Here is a 15100-nt window from a genome sequence, read left to right on the forward strand (position 1 = left end):
TAGTTAGCGTAGACCAGGCGAGATCACCACTCGGTGACCTGTGACCGATCGTCCACTTAGCACTGCTGGCCAGCTCAACTCAGTGACCGACACAGCGTTATCCAACTCCAATCAAATCGACTGTAATAGGTGGACGTGTAAGCATGCGCCTTGATCTAGTCAGTGTGTAACCTTCGTTAACCTGTTCCCTGCGCGGCCATGGTTTATCTGCGCTGGGAGCGGTTAGCCTGACGGCGCTGCTTGGCTCGGCTCGGCTGACTGCTGCAGAGGGGATGAAAGCCTCTCCCTGCCTCGGCTAATCACCAGAGAACTGTTCAGGCTGATAGCGCTGCCTGGTGCTGTCTCTCTCTGTGTGTGTGTCTCTCGCCATCAATGTGCGTGTGCACACGTGTATCTACGCGTGTGTGTGTGTCTGCTCAGGCAGGCTGAGACCACACAAAGGCACCAACGGTCAGAGGTTCCCATAATTGGAAAGTTTGAACTCGTATCACAGCTGATAATGAGGGGGAAAAGACATACTTGTGCGTCGCCCGTTAATGTCCCAATTTGCAATCTAATTTAGGTTGGGAGCCATCAAGAGAGAGGTCTGCACTTTTTTTTATAGGACTTTATCAAGCCGTAGCCAAATGCAATTTAATTTCTCATTGTAAATGTAATAGCAGTCTGTCAGACAGGGAAACACAAGCAACAGGAGGGGGTGGCAGGTTGCTGACATCAATTTAACAGTTCAGTTTGGTTGACTCCTTCACTGCCAAGGAGACGGTGAAGGGAGAGAGAGAGAGAGAGAGAGAGAGAGAGAAAGAGAGAGAGAGAGAGGGAAGGAGAGAGAGGGAGGGAGAGAGAAAGGAGATAAGAGACAGAGACTTTTTATTACGCTTCATAATTCTATAAAAGAAGACTTTCCACAGCACTTCGCCCTCTCCTCAAAACCCTCTTCCTCCTCCTTATCATGCTCCCCGCCGGAAACACAGAGAAGCATGGCTTCTAATGACATCCGATGACGACCGCATCCTTCTCTGAGGCACACACCGAGATTTCTGTTGTCGCCTTTCTTCTCTTGGTTCAGTGCTCGAGTCTGGCATGTCTCCTTCAGTCCTGCAGGCTCCTGTCCTGACCGAGCTGCAAGCTTGGTTTGTCAAGTCAATGTGATCCTTAGGTTAACAAGTCTATGTCTGACTGTGATGGTTTGGGCCCTTTCAGCACCTTCACTCGCTAACTAACTCCCACCTTCCTGCCCCCCCAAAAACACGGATCATTTACACCAGTCGCACAGGAAGTCCAAAACCGTCAGACGTGGGACAAACAGAAATGCCTGCACACACACGAGATATAAAACACATGGTTTTCCCGCAACCTCATCCATATTCACACACACATCCCTCCTTCCTCCCTCCCTCCCTCCCTCCCTCCCTCCCTCCCTCCCTCCCTCCCTCCCTCCCTCCCTCCCTCCCTCCCTCCCTCCCTCCCTCCCTCCCTCCCTCCCTCCCTCCCTCCCTCCCTCCCTCCCTCCCTCCCTCCCTCCCTCCCTCCCTCCCTCCCTCCCTCCCTCCCTCCCTCCCTCCCTCCCTCCCTCCTTGCCATCCTTTCCCACTGCATCTCTCCCATCCACTCCTCAGACAGAGGGGTACATGTCTGTTCCTGTTCTCTCTCAACACTTCATTCAGTCGCTTTACCAGGCCAAGGCTTCTCCCTCGATCCCTTTCTACTTCCACCCCCCCTATCTCTCTCCATCCTCATTCTCTCCAGACAGAGGGGAGGATTCATGTCTGTTCCTGCCCCATCTCATCCATCAGACCCTGAATCTGCACACACCCACACGCACGCACCCACACGCACATAGGTGACTCATCACAGAGCAGTGACTGTCAGAGAGCAGGGAACTCCCAGAGAATAGGGCACCGGGCCTGATAATGTACTCAACAGTGGCTATTACTCCTGCTTGTTACCACATAACACTTGACTGTGATCCAGGAGTCTGAACGAAATGCAGGTCCTGCCCTGGGGTATGTATGTGTGTGCGCGTGTGGTGAGTGTGTGGTGAATACTAACTAGGAGCCAGAATGCTGTAGCTTGGCAGTAATAGGAGGCTCAACACTGAGGTAAACACAAGGTGGTCATCTCCAACTGCAGGACTCCAAACTCTCTGGTAGAGAACGTTTCAACTTTATTCACTTATTCCATCGTTCATTCTGTCTTTATCCAGACTGTACATCCTGAGTTTCATGATACCTTTAAACAACACAGGTGTTCTGTGTTTAGATAGTAGCAGGTGTGCTGTATGTGTGTACCTGTTTGTGCGGTGGTTGTGTTACCTGGTAAAAGGTGTGCTGTATGTGTGTACCTGTTTGTGCTGGGTGTTACCTGGTAAAAGGTGTGCTGTATGTGTGTACCTGTTTGTGCGTGTGCGGTGTTTGTGTTACCTGGTAAAAGGTGTGCTGTATGTGTGTACCTGTTCATGCGTGTGCTGGTGTATTACCTGGTAACAGAGGTGCTATGTTCGCTCAGTGACACCAGAAGTTTGAGAGCGTAAACTGGAACTGGGTCAGGCTCCAGGAGGATGAGGTCATACCTGGGGGGTGGGGGTGGGCGTGCACACACACACACACACACACACACACATACACATACACATACAAAGACACATGCACAGACAGGTTATGTAAAAGTAACCAGGGATGGAGTATTTTGGACCGAGTCACAAAGTCAAAGTAATCAGAGTGACAAACTAAAACCCAGTCTGGGCCGACACAGTCTGGCGGTCTCTCCTCAACAAGCCTCTGTTATGATCTGCAGCAGCAGAGGAGTGCAGTAGCATCACGCCCCGACACCCACTAATATGTGGAACGGTTACATAACTACAAACAACACTCATCAATCCCTGCAGAAACAGCATGGACCAAACACACACACAGATAGAAATACAGACAGACACGCTTTCCCCGCGTGAAGCTGCAGATGTCTGATGCAGATGGGTTCTCTTCTATAATGCATCCACATCATTAGCGGCGTCCTATGAAGTACAGGGATAAGAAAGTCTGCAGCGGCACAAACTAGTGAGGAGCAGAGGGACGGGGATGGAGAGAGCAGGCGGTGGTGGGGGGGGGGTGGGTCCTGGGGTGAGGAGAGGGTTAGGAAGGGAGGGAAAGAGAGATGAGAGGAAGTTGGAGGCGAGGGGAGAGAAGAAAGAAGTCTAAGGAAGGCAGGCAGGCAGGAAGCTGGGAAGGAAGGATGGTAGGAAGGAAGGAAAGAAGGGGAGGAAAGAAGGAAACAAAGATACTTGCCGTGGAAAAAGTGCATCAGTGATGACAGCCAATAGTCTGCTGGCTGAAGAGCTTTTCTTTTCCTGTCCTGCTCCTTCTCTCCTCTCCTCCCCCTCCTCTCCTTCCCCAATGGCCTCCTGGCTTAGTAGCAGCAGAGTGAGCTCTGACAGCACCCGCAAGCTGACAATACACCACTCCACTGGAACACACAGCACAGTGATAAGACACACACACACATATAAGGTCACACGCATTCCCCCACCCAACATCGACACACGCACAAACGCAGGCGGACACACACACACACACGCCCCCGACATGCACACAGCACAACACACACACACATCTCAAAACCTGCACAGCCCCCCCCACCCCCACACATCCCAACACACACACACACACACACACAGCCTCAACGCACACATGGCTCCTGGGCTGCTAAGCTGACACAGAGAGCGGCGGAGGGGGAACAGCAGCGTGTCGTCCTGCAGCTCCACCAGAGGGGGCAGCAGAGGGCACGCGGGTGACGTCACCCCCAGGGGAGCGCGCCAGCCCCGCACTTGTAGCCTGCAGGCCTAGACAGCCAGCCCATCATGTCCTAGGGCCTGCTACGGCTGTATTATTACTACGGCAGACATAAATATTCCTCAAGGTGACATTCCTATAGGTGACATGTTACGTCATTCCCAGACGAATGGATGCTGGCGTGCGGCGGATGAGGACTACTCACCGTTCTTACTGAAGACAAGGGAGGTGAGAGGGGGGAGGATGACATCGACCACCTGGAGGGAAAGGAGATGCGCAGACATGCATAAACATCAAGTCGCGCACGTGCGCTCACACACGCTTCGCGGTCTGTTTATCCTTTCCCATTGGCTTTCTCGAGTGCCAGGGCCATTTATGCACGGCATGCAAATTCCTAATAAGGGATGCATTTCTTTAAAAAGCAGAACAGTCTAATCCATAAAAAGCTGGGAGCCATGAAACACAGCGCTTCTGAGAGGTCCAATTTCTATGTAAATACGCTGTTAGCGTGGGTCCTTTGATCACACACACACAAACACTAACACACAGCAACACACACACACAGAAAAGACCTGATGCTGTTGCTTTTTCTAATTACAATGGATTTGAATTAGCATGGTTATTTCCATAGAAACAACAAAAAAAAGTGCTTGTCTCGCGCCCGCCCATCCCAATGAGGCTGGATGCAGAACAGGACGCACGTCATTTGAATATGAAGCCTGAAGTGGAAACATGGGGGAGGGACGGAGAGAGTGAGAAAGAAAGAGAGAACTACTTTTATATTTTATTAGAATATCCATCAAAAGACACAGGTTAGACTCGGCTTTGTGATGCTTTGTGAAGCGATGGGTGTTGTTGTCACCTGTTTTACATTTCATTTACTGGTGCATAATAGTAGTTTCCGGTGTTTATTCTCTCTCCCTGCAGTTGAAGACAGGGTGAGAGAGGATAATAGTTGCAATGGCAACTACAGTTATACAGTACAGTGTCAACTGATTTGTAAATAGTGAATTATTCAGTTTAAGGACTGTCATCTACACTATTATAGTTCTGGAGTTCCGGCTTTCTGCTTCCATGGTGTGTTTGTGTGTGTGAGAGTGTGTGTGTGCGTGTGTGAAGCCTCACCAGACTCTAATCACAGTTGCCAGGCAGTAATTAAAGTGCCTTCCTGTATTACTGTCTACCGGAGGAATGGCTCCTGTGCTTCCTGACTGGGCCATCTCATACTCCTCCATCTCTCTCTCCTTTACCCTTCTGGTTCTCGTTCTGTCTCTCTCTCCCGCTCACTGCTCGGCTCCTGTCAATATTCATTAGCGACTCACCTCTGCAGCAAGCCTCCCCAGCTCAATACATTATTACTTCTACCTCCGACATGAGCCCGGTCATCCTGACATCTCTCAACCCACCCCCGTACACACAAGTTACCCCGTGTGCATTGCGTGGAAGGCAGACAGGCAGGCTGACAGACAGACAGGCAGGCAGAAAGACAGGCAGGCAGTCAGACTCACGGTGCTGTGGTGGGGGCTGAGGAGAGCAGGGTGCTGGGTGATGGCCTCCACGGCTGCCAGGCTGGTCCTGACCAGCTCCTCGGAGGCAGCAGAACCTGCAGAACAACTCAATCCCAATCACACACACACACTTCGCGCACACACAGTACACTACACCTGCATGCATGGCAGACATTTCAACACAAATCCATGAAGCCCTGAGGTTTTGCCCATAACATTCCCAGTGATAGACAAAACCCAGGAAAGACTCACCTACAGCGGTTCCTAGACTTGTGTCACTGATGTCTATGGAGGCGGTATGAGTCTGCAGAATATAACAGTGAGAGAGACTGGTCACAGGAGAGCACTGGAGAAGTACTTCCCAAGGCTCTGGAGGCCTGCTCCACCTGGATGTCTCTGATCACGTTGACCTGTTGTGTCTGTGGGGATGGCTTACCAGCAAGGCTCCCAACTTAGAAAGGAACTCCTTGTTCACCACCTGGGGTCTGAAGATCTAGATGCAGTGTGTATGTGTGTGTGTGTGTATGGGATTGGGTAGTGTGTGGTGGGAGAAAGAGGGAGAAGAAAATGATTACTTCCCCTGACCGGTTTGTGACCTTAAAAAAACCCTAATCTCCCGTTGACAACTGCAACGCACAAACACATGTTTGCACATACACAGACATCCACCAACACACACACTAAATGAGTCGTCGGAATGGCCCGGAAGGCAGATGACTGTGTAACGCGTCTGAGCTTACTGTGGCCTACTGCAGCAGCATCTGCAGCTCCCGGCTGTAATAGCAGCTCATTACTGACAAGAGCGGTTAGCGGGCTAGCTAGCTGCAGCTATCTGTCACCCGCAGTAATGGACAGCTAAATGCAACCTTATCAAATGAGCTCAAGGCAGAGGAGATAGATCAGAGTGACATGTTATTACTTTCAAAAATGAGATGGCTCAATTCGCCAGTGTGTTTTACGAGCGCACTTAGTCACCGTGAGAAATGGACAAGCGAATGGGAGAAGAGCTTTTTAACCCTCGTGGCTCTCCTACCTCCTGCTGTTTACTGGCATCTCTTAGGGTTCGACACGGTTAATTATCTCAGCCTTCACACAGTGGGTCTAACTTTCCTTCTGCTTCCCTGTCAACCTGTCTATCTGCTTACCTGATTGTCTGTCTGTTGGTTTGCCTGTATGCCAGCCTACATTTCTTCAACCGTGCCTGTCTGTCTACCCATGCCTGGCTGTTTTTCTATGCCTACCTGCTTGTTTGCCTGCCTGTCTGCCTGCCTGTCGATTCCTGCCTGTCTGTCTATCTGCCTGTCTGTCAATGTCAGTGTACTTGTCTGTCTGTGCCTACATATCCTGTCAATCCTACTTGGCATCATTTTAGGATTGGCCATAATGTGGTTGACAACTACTCGGCACATTTCTTATCATGACTTGTTGACGAAAGGACGATAGAGTTTAGGCCAAACAGAAAACTCTGATACTGAATGACTTCCGACCTAATATCCAGATTTCAATCTGTTGACTCAGAGTGTGATGATGACATATTAAGAAATGTTTTAAGGAATGAAGACATCTATTTTTTCAGGCTCTGGTGTTACCTGACACGGCTGCTGAAATCTCCTGTCAATCATAGCCCCAGTGAGCTGAGATCAACAGAAAGAAGACAAATTGAAAGCTACGAATGCTTGGGTGTCATTTTGACAAAATGTCACTAGTCTTTGCACCTCAGACCAGGGGCGTAGCCAGAACAATATTTTTGGGTAGGCCTGGAAAAATATGAATGGGCATCTTTTCCTTTTTTTTTTTTTATAAACTTCATTATTTTGCGATGTGCACCCGCTGGGAGTCTGGGAAAACCAGGCCACACTCAGTTGCAAATTAATAGTAAAAATATATATATTCATATATATCTTGTCTCCTGGTAAATTTACCTGGGCTTAGTTACAGATTAACGTCTTACGTCTTCAGACTCTAAAATGACTAATCACTGGATGTAAGGAAACATATGTATGCAGTCTCTGTAAATGACTTTTTGGTTAATGCAAATAGTTTTTTACGTTGAAATTGTGATATTGTGATAGGAAAATGTAAATTCCATTTCTGAGTCACACATTTCAGGGGGTGTGAATATCCGTTCTTCTTGATTTACCCAGAAATCATTCCTTCCTTTATTTGTCCTGGTGATTATTTCCCTCCTTCATGAGTGTGACAGCTAATGTGTGCCATGGTGTGTTTGTGAGACTGATGCTGTGTGTGTGACGGTAAGTATACAGCACCAGGATCCTGTAATCTAATTCGCTATGGGTGTTCTGTCTAGCAGTCTCGTCTGCTTTTGCTCGGATTGGCTGATTAGTGAACCCTACACTCTGATAAGGATCTGAGTGAGGAACAGGCAAGCGTTTCTGTCTTTAAGCTAACCTGCTGATGCTAATCTCTCTTTCTCTATACCATTAGCTCTAGCTGGGAAAAGATCATATACTTCCTCAAACCATGGATATTATCTAGAAACTTAATAATATAGCCTAATGTTTTAAAATACTGCAGGTTATCAACCAGCATCTGGTGGAACCTTCACAGGGTGACTGAATGACATCTTGATGACAACGGCACGAGTGTGGCAGTGCTACTGATGTTCAAAGCTAGTTGAGGGCTGTTCAGAGTATGTGTCTGATAGTCAGAACTGTCCTGACCTGTTTCGCTCACCAATCTGGGCTGATTGAGATACCATCTCAACAGGGGATCACTTCAGTCTAGTTCAAGCACATATGGGTACACCCATATCTAGACCGACACACACCCTCGGCCACACACGAACCTGGGATGTGAGAAGGTGCAGAACCACAGTCATCATGGGCAGGGTGTGTTTGAGCTGTCTGGCTTGGGAGGCCGAGGGATGTTTCCTTCCTACAATGCTGCCCAGCGCTCCCAAGATGTCCTCTGGTGGAGTGAAGAGGAGGAGTTGAACAGAAGAAAAAAGGAAAGATAAGAGACTTAAGAAAACAATAAAAGGGTAAGGTCTCACGTAAAAAAATAAATAATAGAAAATAAAAGCTGGAAACTGGAAACAGGATCTACTGGATCCTTCCAGATCAGAACCAGGCCTGTACCGGGTGTCTCTTGACGGAAGGTGGAGGCTCTCAATCCCCCACCCTGTGTGCCGTGTAGCAGCACTGATGTACCAACCAGACGCCAAGAACAGGTCAATACCTGGCCCATCAGTCCGGGATCCAATCAGAAAGGTAATTAAAGACCGGGCCAATCAAATCGGCATTGATGCATGTACACATGCACGCACACAAAAACCCGTGTTGGTCTGCGTGTGTGTGTGTGTGTACGTGCCTGGCTTATGAGCCTGTGTGTGTGTGTGTGTGTGTTGTTGATTGATTTACCCAGGATGCTGGGCAGCTCCTGCAGCAGGTGATGGATGAGCAGATCCAGGCATTTTGACAGGTATTCATTGCTGCTTTGTTGCTCCCGTGAAGGTGTGCTCTTTCTAATGTCTCTCTCTGTGTACATCACCAACCTGCAGGAGCACACAGACCACACATTACCATTTATCACCCCGGCACCCATCCAACTCCGATCCATATCGCCCATCCACAGCCAAATGAGTCAGAAACATTACTGTCGATGAATTTTATTTGTTTAGAACTACGTGTTTGGATCCGAGAAAGAGGTCATGGATTCCCAAATTGATGCAGACCGGTTTTGAGAAGTTGGGACAGACACAGAGGCTGTGTAGGAGAGAGCTAAGGGCCTGGTTTGGAGCCCTGACTGATACGTGAATAATTAGGAGTACAGGTCACAGGACACGGCGGCTGTGCTGTCAACAGTCTGGCAGGCATACAAACAGATAAGCAGTGAAGACGTCATGCAAACAGACAGGCAGGTATAGAAATAAATAGGCAGGTGTAGACAGGCAGGTATACAAACAGATATGCAGGTATACAAATAGAAGGGCAGGTATAGAAATAGATAAATGGGTATAGAAACAGATAGGCAGTTGTTGCAACAGATAGGCAGGTGTATAAATAGGCAGGCAGGTGTACAAACAGATAGTAAGGTATTGCCACTGATAGACAGGAATAGACAGGAATAGAAATAGATAGGCAGGTATACAAACATATAGGCAGGTATACTAACAGATAGGCAGGTACACAAACAGATAGGCAGGTATACAAACAGATAGGCAGGTATACAAACAGATAGGCAGGTATACAAACAGATAGGCAGGTATACAAACAGATAGGCAGGTATACAAATAGATAGGCAGGTACAGAAATAAGCAGACAGGCAAAGAAGTGTTCTTGAATGTGATTTTACAGATTGTCACGGTGACAGTCGCTGTGCTGGAGGATATATCTGGTGTTATGGACCTAATGTGCTACATCATGGTGATGTGTGAGAGGAGGGTTTGTCAAGCTTGGGTCTCTGGAGGGAAGGGGAGGATATGAAACATCCAGGGCCATATGGATGATAATAAAGTACTTTCATTACAGCTTGTCAGGATCAAGACGCCAGAGCATTATTACTGATATATCACCTGAGGAGGGAGGGAGGGAGGGAGGGAGGGAGGGAGGGAGGGAGGGAGGGAGGGAGGGAGGGAGGGAGGGAGGGAGGGAGGGAGGGAGGGAGGGAGGGAGGGAGGGAGGGAGGGAGGGAGGGAGGGAGGGAGGGAGGGAGGGAGGGAGGGAGGGAGGGAGGGAGGGAGGGAGGAGGTGAAGTGGGTGAAGTGGGAAAAAAAGGTGTGTTTGAGAGAGATGGAGAAAGAGGAGGGAGGAGGGAGAAAGGTGTGATCCTTCCAGTGAATGACTGTTCCTCCTAGGTGTCAGGGTTGGGAGGTGCAAACAGCCTGCATGCATCCGCTCTGTAATTGGAACTGCAAGGGAGCAGGGGTGGAACGGAACTAGAGTCACCACGTTAACTATAGCCTGCTAGACATAGGGGAATGAAAGTCTGGCCTACAAACTACACGCGAGTGTGAGAACTGTGAGAATGAAATATTCTGCTGATGACAGACGTTCTCCACAATCAGCGTTACTGTTAAGCACACTGCTGGTCTCTGTCTCTCTGCCTTCCTCTCTGCAGTCACGGATAGATTAACACTGAGCCTGGAATTAACAGCCCTTCTTCTTCAGCCCTGCTCACAATTCACGGCAATAACCCAATCAGGGCTCTGTGTGTGTGTGTGTGTGTGTGATTACGTTCCATAATCAGGGCTTTCTCTGCAGTCTAAGATATTATCGGAATCAGTGCATAGCAATCCCCCTCATTATATGCTGCACAAACATCTAACAATCAGGATAGAAGCAGAGGAAAAAGGTATGCAGCTCAAAAACATTATTGGCAAGACTGCAAAATATCTCTTTGGACTCTTCCTACGTTCCTGTGTCTATGGTGTACAGTACATTTTTACTTGACAGAATGGGATTTTAGCATCCAATACATTTTCCAAAAATGAACAAGTAAATAGTTAACGTGAGGTTTAACCATGTAGAGTACAGATCTTTCCAAATGACCCCAAGGAAGTGTCCAAAATATATTAAAGTATTAATATGGTATGATGCAAAACCACGGCAACTAATATCACCGCACATCGACTGAAAGTGTGCTATGAGAAAAGCTGCAGCTCTAAAGGTGTCTTTGGTGAAGCAATCACACTATATTCAAAATGTATTCAGAGCAGACATCAACCTGCATATTTTCCAAAAATGTGTTTGGCAGTAGTGGTCTTATGTTAAGGGGAGCGGCAGCAAGCCTTATATTATTTGTAATTAAACTGACCTGATCTACTGTATAAACAATAATTAGACAATCAGACATGGATAAAACCTAGTCCTAGACTAAACACTTTTAGTTTAGATAGCTAGCTAACTTTTCTTCAGTGCAGTTCTCTCTCACTCCTTGTACAAACTGTCAGTGAGTGTTGCCTGGGCTGGGCTACAAGTGTCTCTGTGTGTCTTTCTCCACCATTGAACCCTTCCCCACAAAGCGCCGGGCTTGACGTCTCTACAGCGGGGACGTGCTGGTTATCAGAGGGGCCGAGGCAAACGCGTGCCACAGCGGAGCTAATTAGGCGAGCGTTTGGGTGAGGGAGGCAGACGGCGTGCTCGCTGGGAGATGGAGGCGAGGGTCAGTGCTGACAGGGTGCATCGTGGGAACACTTGTACGAGTCCAAGAGCTAATGTCAGTTGGCTGAGGAGAGGAGGACCCATTTATTACACACACACACACACACACACACCATGGCTATTGCCTACATACAGTACACACACGCACAACAATTACACCCAGACTGTACATACAGACAGGCGAACACAAACACACACAAACACACACACACATCTGTCCCGTTTAAACAGCAACTAGGCCAAGTCTGTTGCATTTTTATTAGCATGATTGGATCACAGTCAGACATAAGGGGATAGTGTGTGAACAGCAGGCAGCCCTTCCTCGCACCAGTCATAGCTGGGAATGTAGGCTACAAGGATGGACGGGCATCCGACTGTATCCAGGACATTTGAAAATGAATTATTTCACAGAGCATCTGTTCAAAATAAAAAGTCAGAGCTGGGATTAGGTTGCTCCAAGTAATGTGAGTGATGAGCTGAGCAGTGTTGCACTACAAAGCTGTCCTACTTATTGGCCGGCAGACAGAGGACAACTATCGCCTACTGAAAACATCTCCAATAACCATCAATTCTCCCTCTGTTCTGTGAATCTGAATTAAAGCTGGAACTCTTCCCACTCGTTCATCATCGCCGTCCCAGACAATGGCTTCATAGATGAGTCCTCTCACTCGACATGAAAATTGGATTCGATCTATCTTTACCCTGAGCAAACATGAGGCTTTTACGACAGGAAACCATTCCGCCTACATGCTGTGTGGTTCCACAGAACTTGTTTTATTCATTTCTTACACAACACCAACATTGGTTCTGGGCCACTGTGGACACGGTTCGACGACGGTACATTTTCCTTGTTAAGCCTGTCTGGGAAAATGTGACTTACTGTACACAATGGTGGACAGCTTCTGTAATAGAGCTCCATGTGTTTTCGAAACACTCTACAGACCACCGCCAAACCAACGGCTAGCGTTCTGATTTGGTTAGCTGGCTGATACGGGAGTTTCAAGAGTTGGTCAAAGGTTTACAGCTGGAGTATTTGAGATCGAACCCATTGAAGTGAGGGTGGAAGCAAGACTGACAAGTGACATAGGGAAACTTATTCTATCTGCTAAAAGTGGAACCCAATTGTATATAGGAATCAGGAAATGACAAGTGTGTATATAAATATGGATTTGTTTAGCCTAGATACAACCATGATGGCTGTCATGGTGAACGGTGTACCTTTCATTGTGAACGTGTAAAAATGACAGTATACACTGTGCTGACTGCTGAGTACCCAGAAATGGCAACATGTATGTTGTACTGAAGTTGTTGTGTTGTTCCAGCAACTTTATGCGCTGTACATGAGAATGTGCACATGTATTTTAAAGTAATAAGCTAGCACACGGTAGTGTGTACATGTATGTTGTAGTGATGTTGCAGTAATAAGCAGCGTGCTAGCACACGGTAGTGGGTACATGTATGTTGTAGTGATGTTGCAGTAATAAGCAGCGTGCTAGCACACGGTAGTGGGTACATGTATGTTGTAGTGATGTTGCAGTAATAAGCAGCGTGCTAGCACACGGTAGTGGGTACATGTCTGGAGAGTGACAGTACCTGGAGTTGCAGCAGACCAGCAGCATCTCTCTGTTGTTGAGGAGGACCAGAAGCAGCACCAGGAAGGCCTTGGCCCTGATGGATGGAGAAGGGCTCTCCAGGGAACGCATCACCTTCAACACAAACTCCTAAAACACAACACACACATTCCACTGAGTCGAAAGACAAGTTTAAGGCACTATTGATGCTCCTTGCTGCAGCCTTCCATTCCAACTGGGACGAGGGGGTGGAAGTACATGCTGTCCACTTCACTGCAGGTTTACAGCAGGCAGGTGGACCGGGGATGAATGGGGAGCTACAGTGAGATGTACATGCTCGCAAGGAGAACTCTAGCCCTGCTACGTGGTGCTTAGTTAATGCTCACTGTGACATCCCTGAATTTGTCTGGGTTAAAGCAATGCTAATGCTACATGTGTCAGGCACAAGGCCCACATGTTGGTCTTTCAATTCATTAGGATTCCTCCGTAAGGAGGAAACCTATTGTTATTGTTAGTTTTATTCTTATTTTAATTTTTTTATTCTTGTACCATGGAAGTCAATGGCAGCCCCTAGAACCATATGGTAACTTTTTGTGAAATTTGGCACACTCATTAAGGACAGTTACTTCTACGGTTACACCAAGTTTCATGTCTCCCATTAGACCACTCTAGCGCCACCAACGGGTCAAAGTTGGACTTGTGTTTACACATGTAACTTTTGAACCGTATGACCTCAAAAATGAGGTACCATTGGATTCCCTGGATCAAGCCGAATTCAACACACACAACGGCGTCGATTTCCGGTTAGATACATTTTCTGCTATTTCCGGTTTTATCAAAAACCTTTGAAAGCCTAGTCCTCCTACAATTTTATTTCAATCTTCCCCAGAATTGGCATACATGATATTCAGAGCAACCCTCACTCAGGCATTACTTTTATATTGGATTTTCAAAACCGTTGTCCGCTAAAGCCAATCAAAATCGTCAACAAAGCAACCAAACAGGAAATTGGATCAAATCTCGGCAAATCTTTGAGATGTCAACACCAAACTTGGTATGATGACTTGGAACTCTATTCTGAGGATGTCCACACAATTTGGTGTCATGTGATCACTGGGCGTGGCCGCAGGAAGCAAAAATGTGTTTTGGTCAATAACTATTGATTTGTTTGCCTTTATTAAGTGATTCCTTTGTCTCATGATATCTTGGGACATCCCATGTGTGACTCATAATAATTTGTGATAATAGCCGAATTGATGCGGCCGCCATTTTGAATTAATTGAAAAACGTTTTTTCTCTACTCCTCCTACAAATGTTGTCCAATCTTCACCAAATTTGGCAGATATTATCTTCAGACCAAGGCTCACAAAAGCTTTTGACATGTTTTTTTTTTTTTTCGAAACCGTTTGCCCGCTACAGGCAATCAAATTGTGCTATTAAGCCAGCAAACAGGAAGTTGGGTCGTATTTCAGCAAATCTTTGATGGATTCACACCAAACTTGCTGCGTGTACTCGATACCCTCTGGTTCGCAATGTTTGGAAGAATCCGCCATTACTACTTGCAGTTATATTTATACATTATTATTCTATGTATGGAATTTGCAACAAATATTTGTCTGAGCAATTTGGCTATTTACTTTAACAGCAACATTCCAGCAATAAACACCACTGCTTTAGGCTGAGATTAGACTCAGCTAGACTTACACTATGCTAAACTATACTGGGCATACATTAGTCTAAAAAGTTCTAGGCTAGGTTTACACAATGCTAAACTACACGAGGCTAGGCTTACAGTTTGTTAAACTATGCTATGCTACGCTTACACAATTCTAAGATAAGTTAGTGAGCATCCAAGTGTCCAGACAAAATCTGTTGTTATCACTCCCACTTGTCAAGTAGGTGCTGGAGGGGAAATGTCTCAATAGCACACACACAAACACACCCTCATCATAAACCAAAGGTTAATAGACCAATTGACTCAACAGAATTTCCAGGGCAGCAAATTAGGCAGAATTGATTAACTTCACTATCAGTAAAAATAGAAAATGACGGCAAAAACGACCAAACCAAAACACTGTGATTATATACAGAAAAGTGTGTGCATGTGTTTGTCT

At 47.0% G+C, this 15100-nt stretch overlaps 1 protein-coding gene across 5 annotated transcripts in view; it reads right to left on the bottom strand.

Moving 5' to 3' along the window:
- Window positions 1-15100, bottom strand: part of ulk4 (unc-51 like kinase 4) — a 72341-nt gene that overhangs the window by 36775 nt on the left and 20466 nt on the right. For all 5 annotated transcript variants that reach the window (XR_014766576.1, XR_014766577.1, XR_014766575.1 and 2 more), the window contains exons 22-30: window positions 13009-13136; window positions 8674-8807; window positions 8100-8221; window positions 5730-5786; window positions 5546-5597; window positions 5294-5388; window positions 3991-4042; window positions 3282-3459; window positions 2477-2569 (exon numbers count right to left, since the gene is read on the bottom strand). Coding sequence is in view for 2 of the 5 variants with exons in the window: in XM_084704937.1 (XP_084561063.1) it covers window positions 2477-2569; window positions 3282-3459; window positions 3991-4042; window positions 5294-5388; window positions 5546-5597; window positions 5730-5786; window positions 8100-8221; window positions 8674-8807; window positions 13009-13136 (911 nt within the window). In the remaining 3 variants the exon portion in view is untranslated. The remainder of the gene's footprint in view (window positions 1-2476; window positions 2570-3281; window positions 3460-3990; window positions 4043-5293; window positions 5389-5545; window positions 5598-5729; window positions 5787-8099; window positions 8222-8673; window positions 8808-13008; window positions 13137-15100) is intronic.

The sequence above is a fragment of the Hypomesus nipponensis genome, chromosome 2, assembly GCF_054491055.1.
Source record: "Hypomesus nipponensis isolate SF chromosome 2, ASM5449105v1, whole genome shotgun sequence".
Taxonomy (NCBI): Eukaryota; Metazoa; Chordata; class Actinopteri; order Osmeriformes; family Osmeridae; genus Hypomesus; species Hypomesus nipponensis.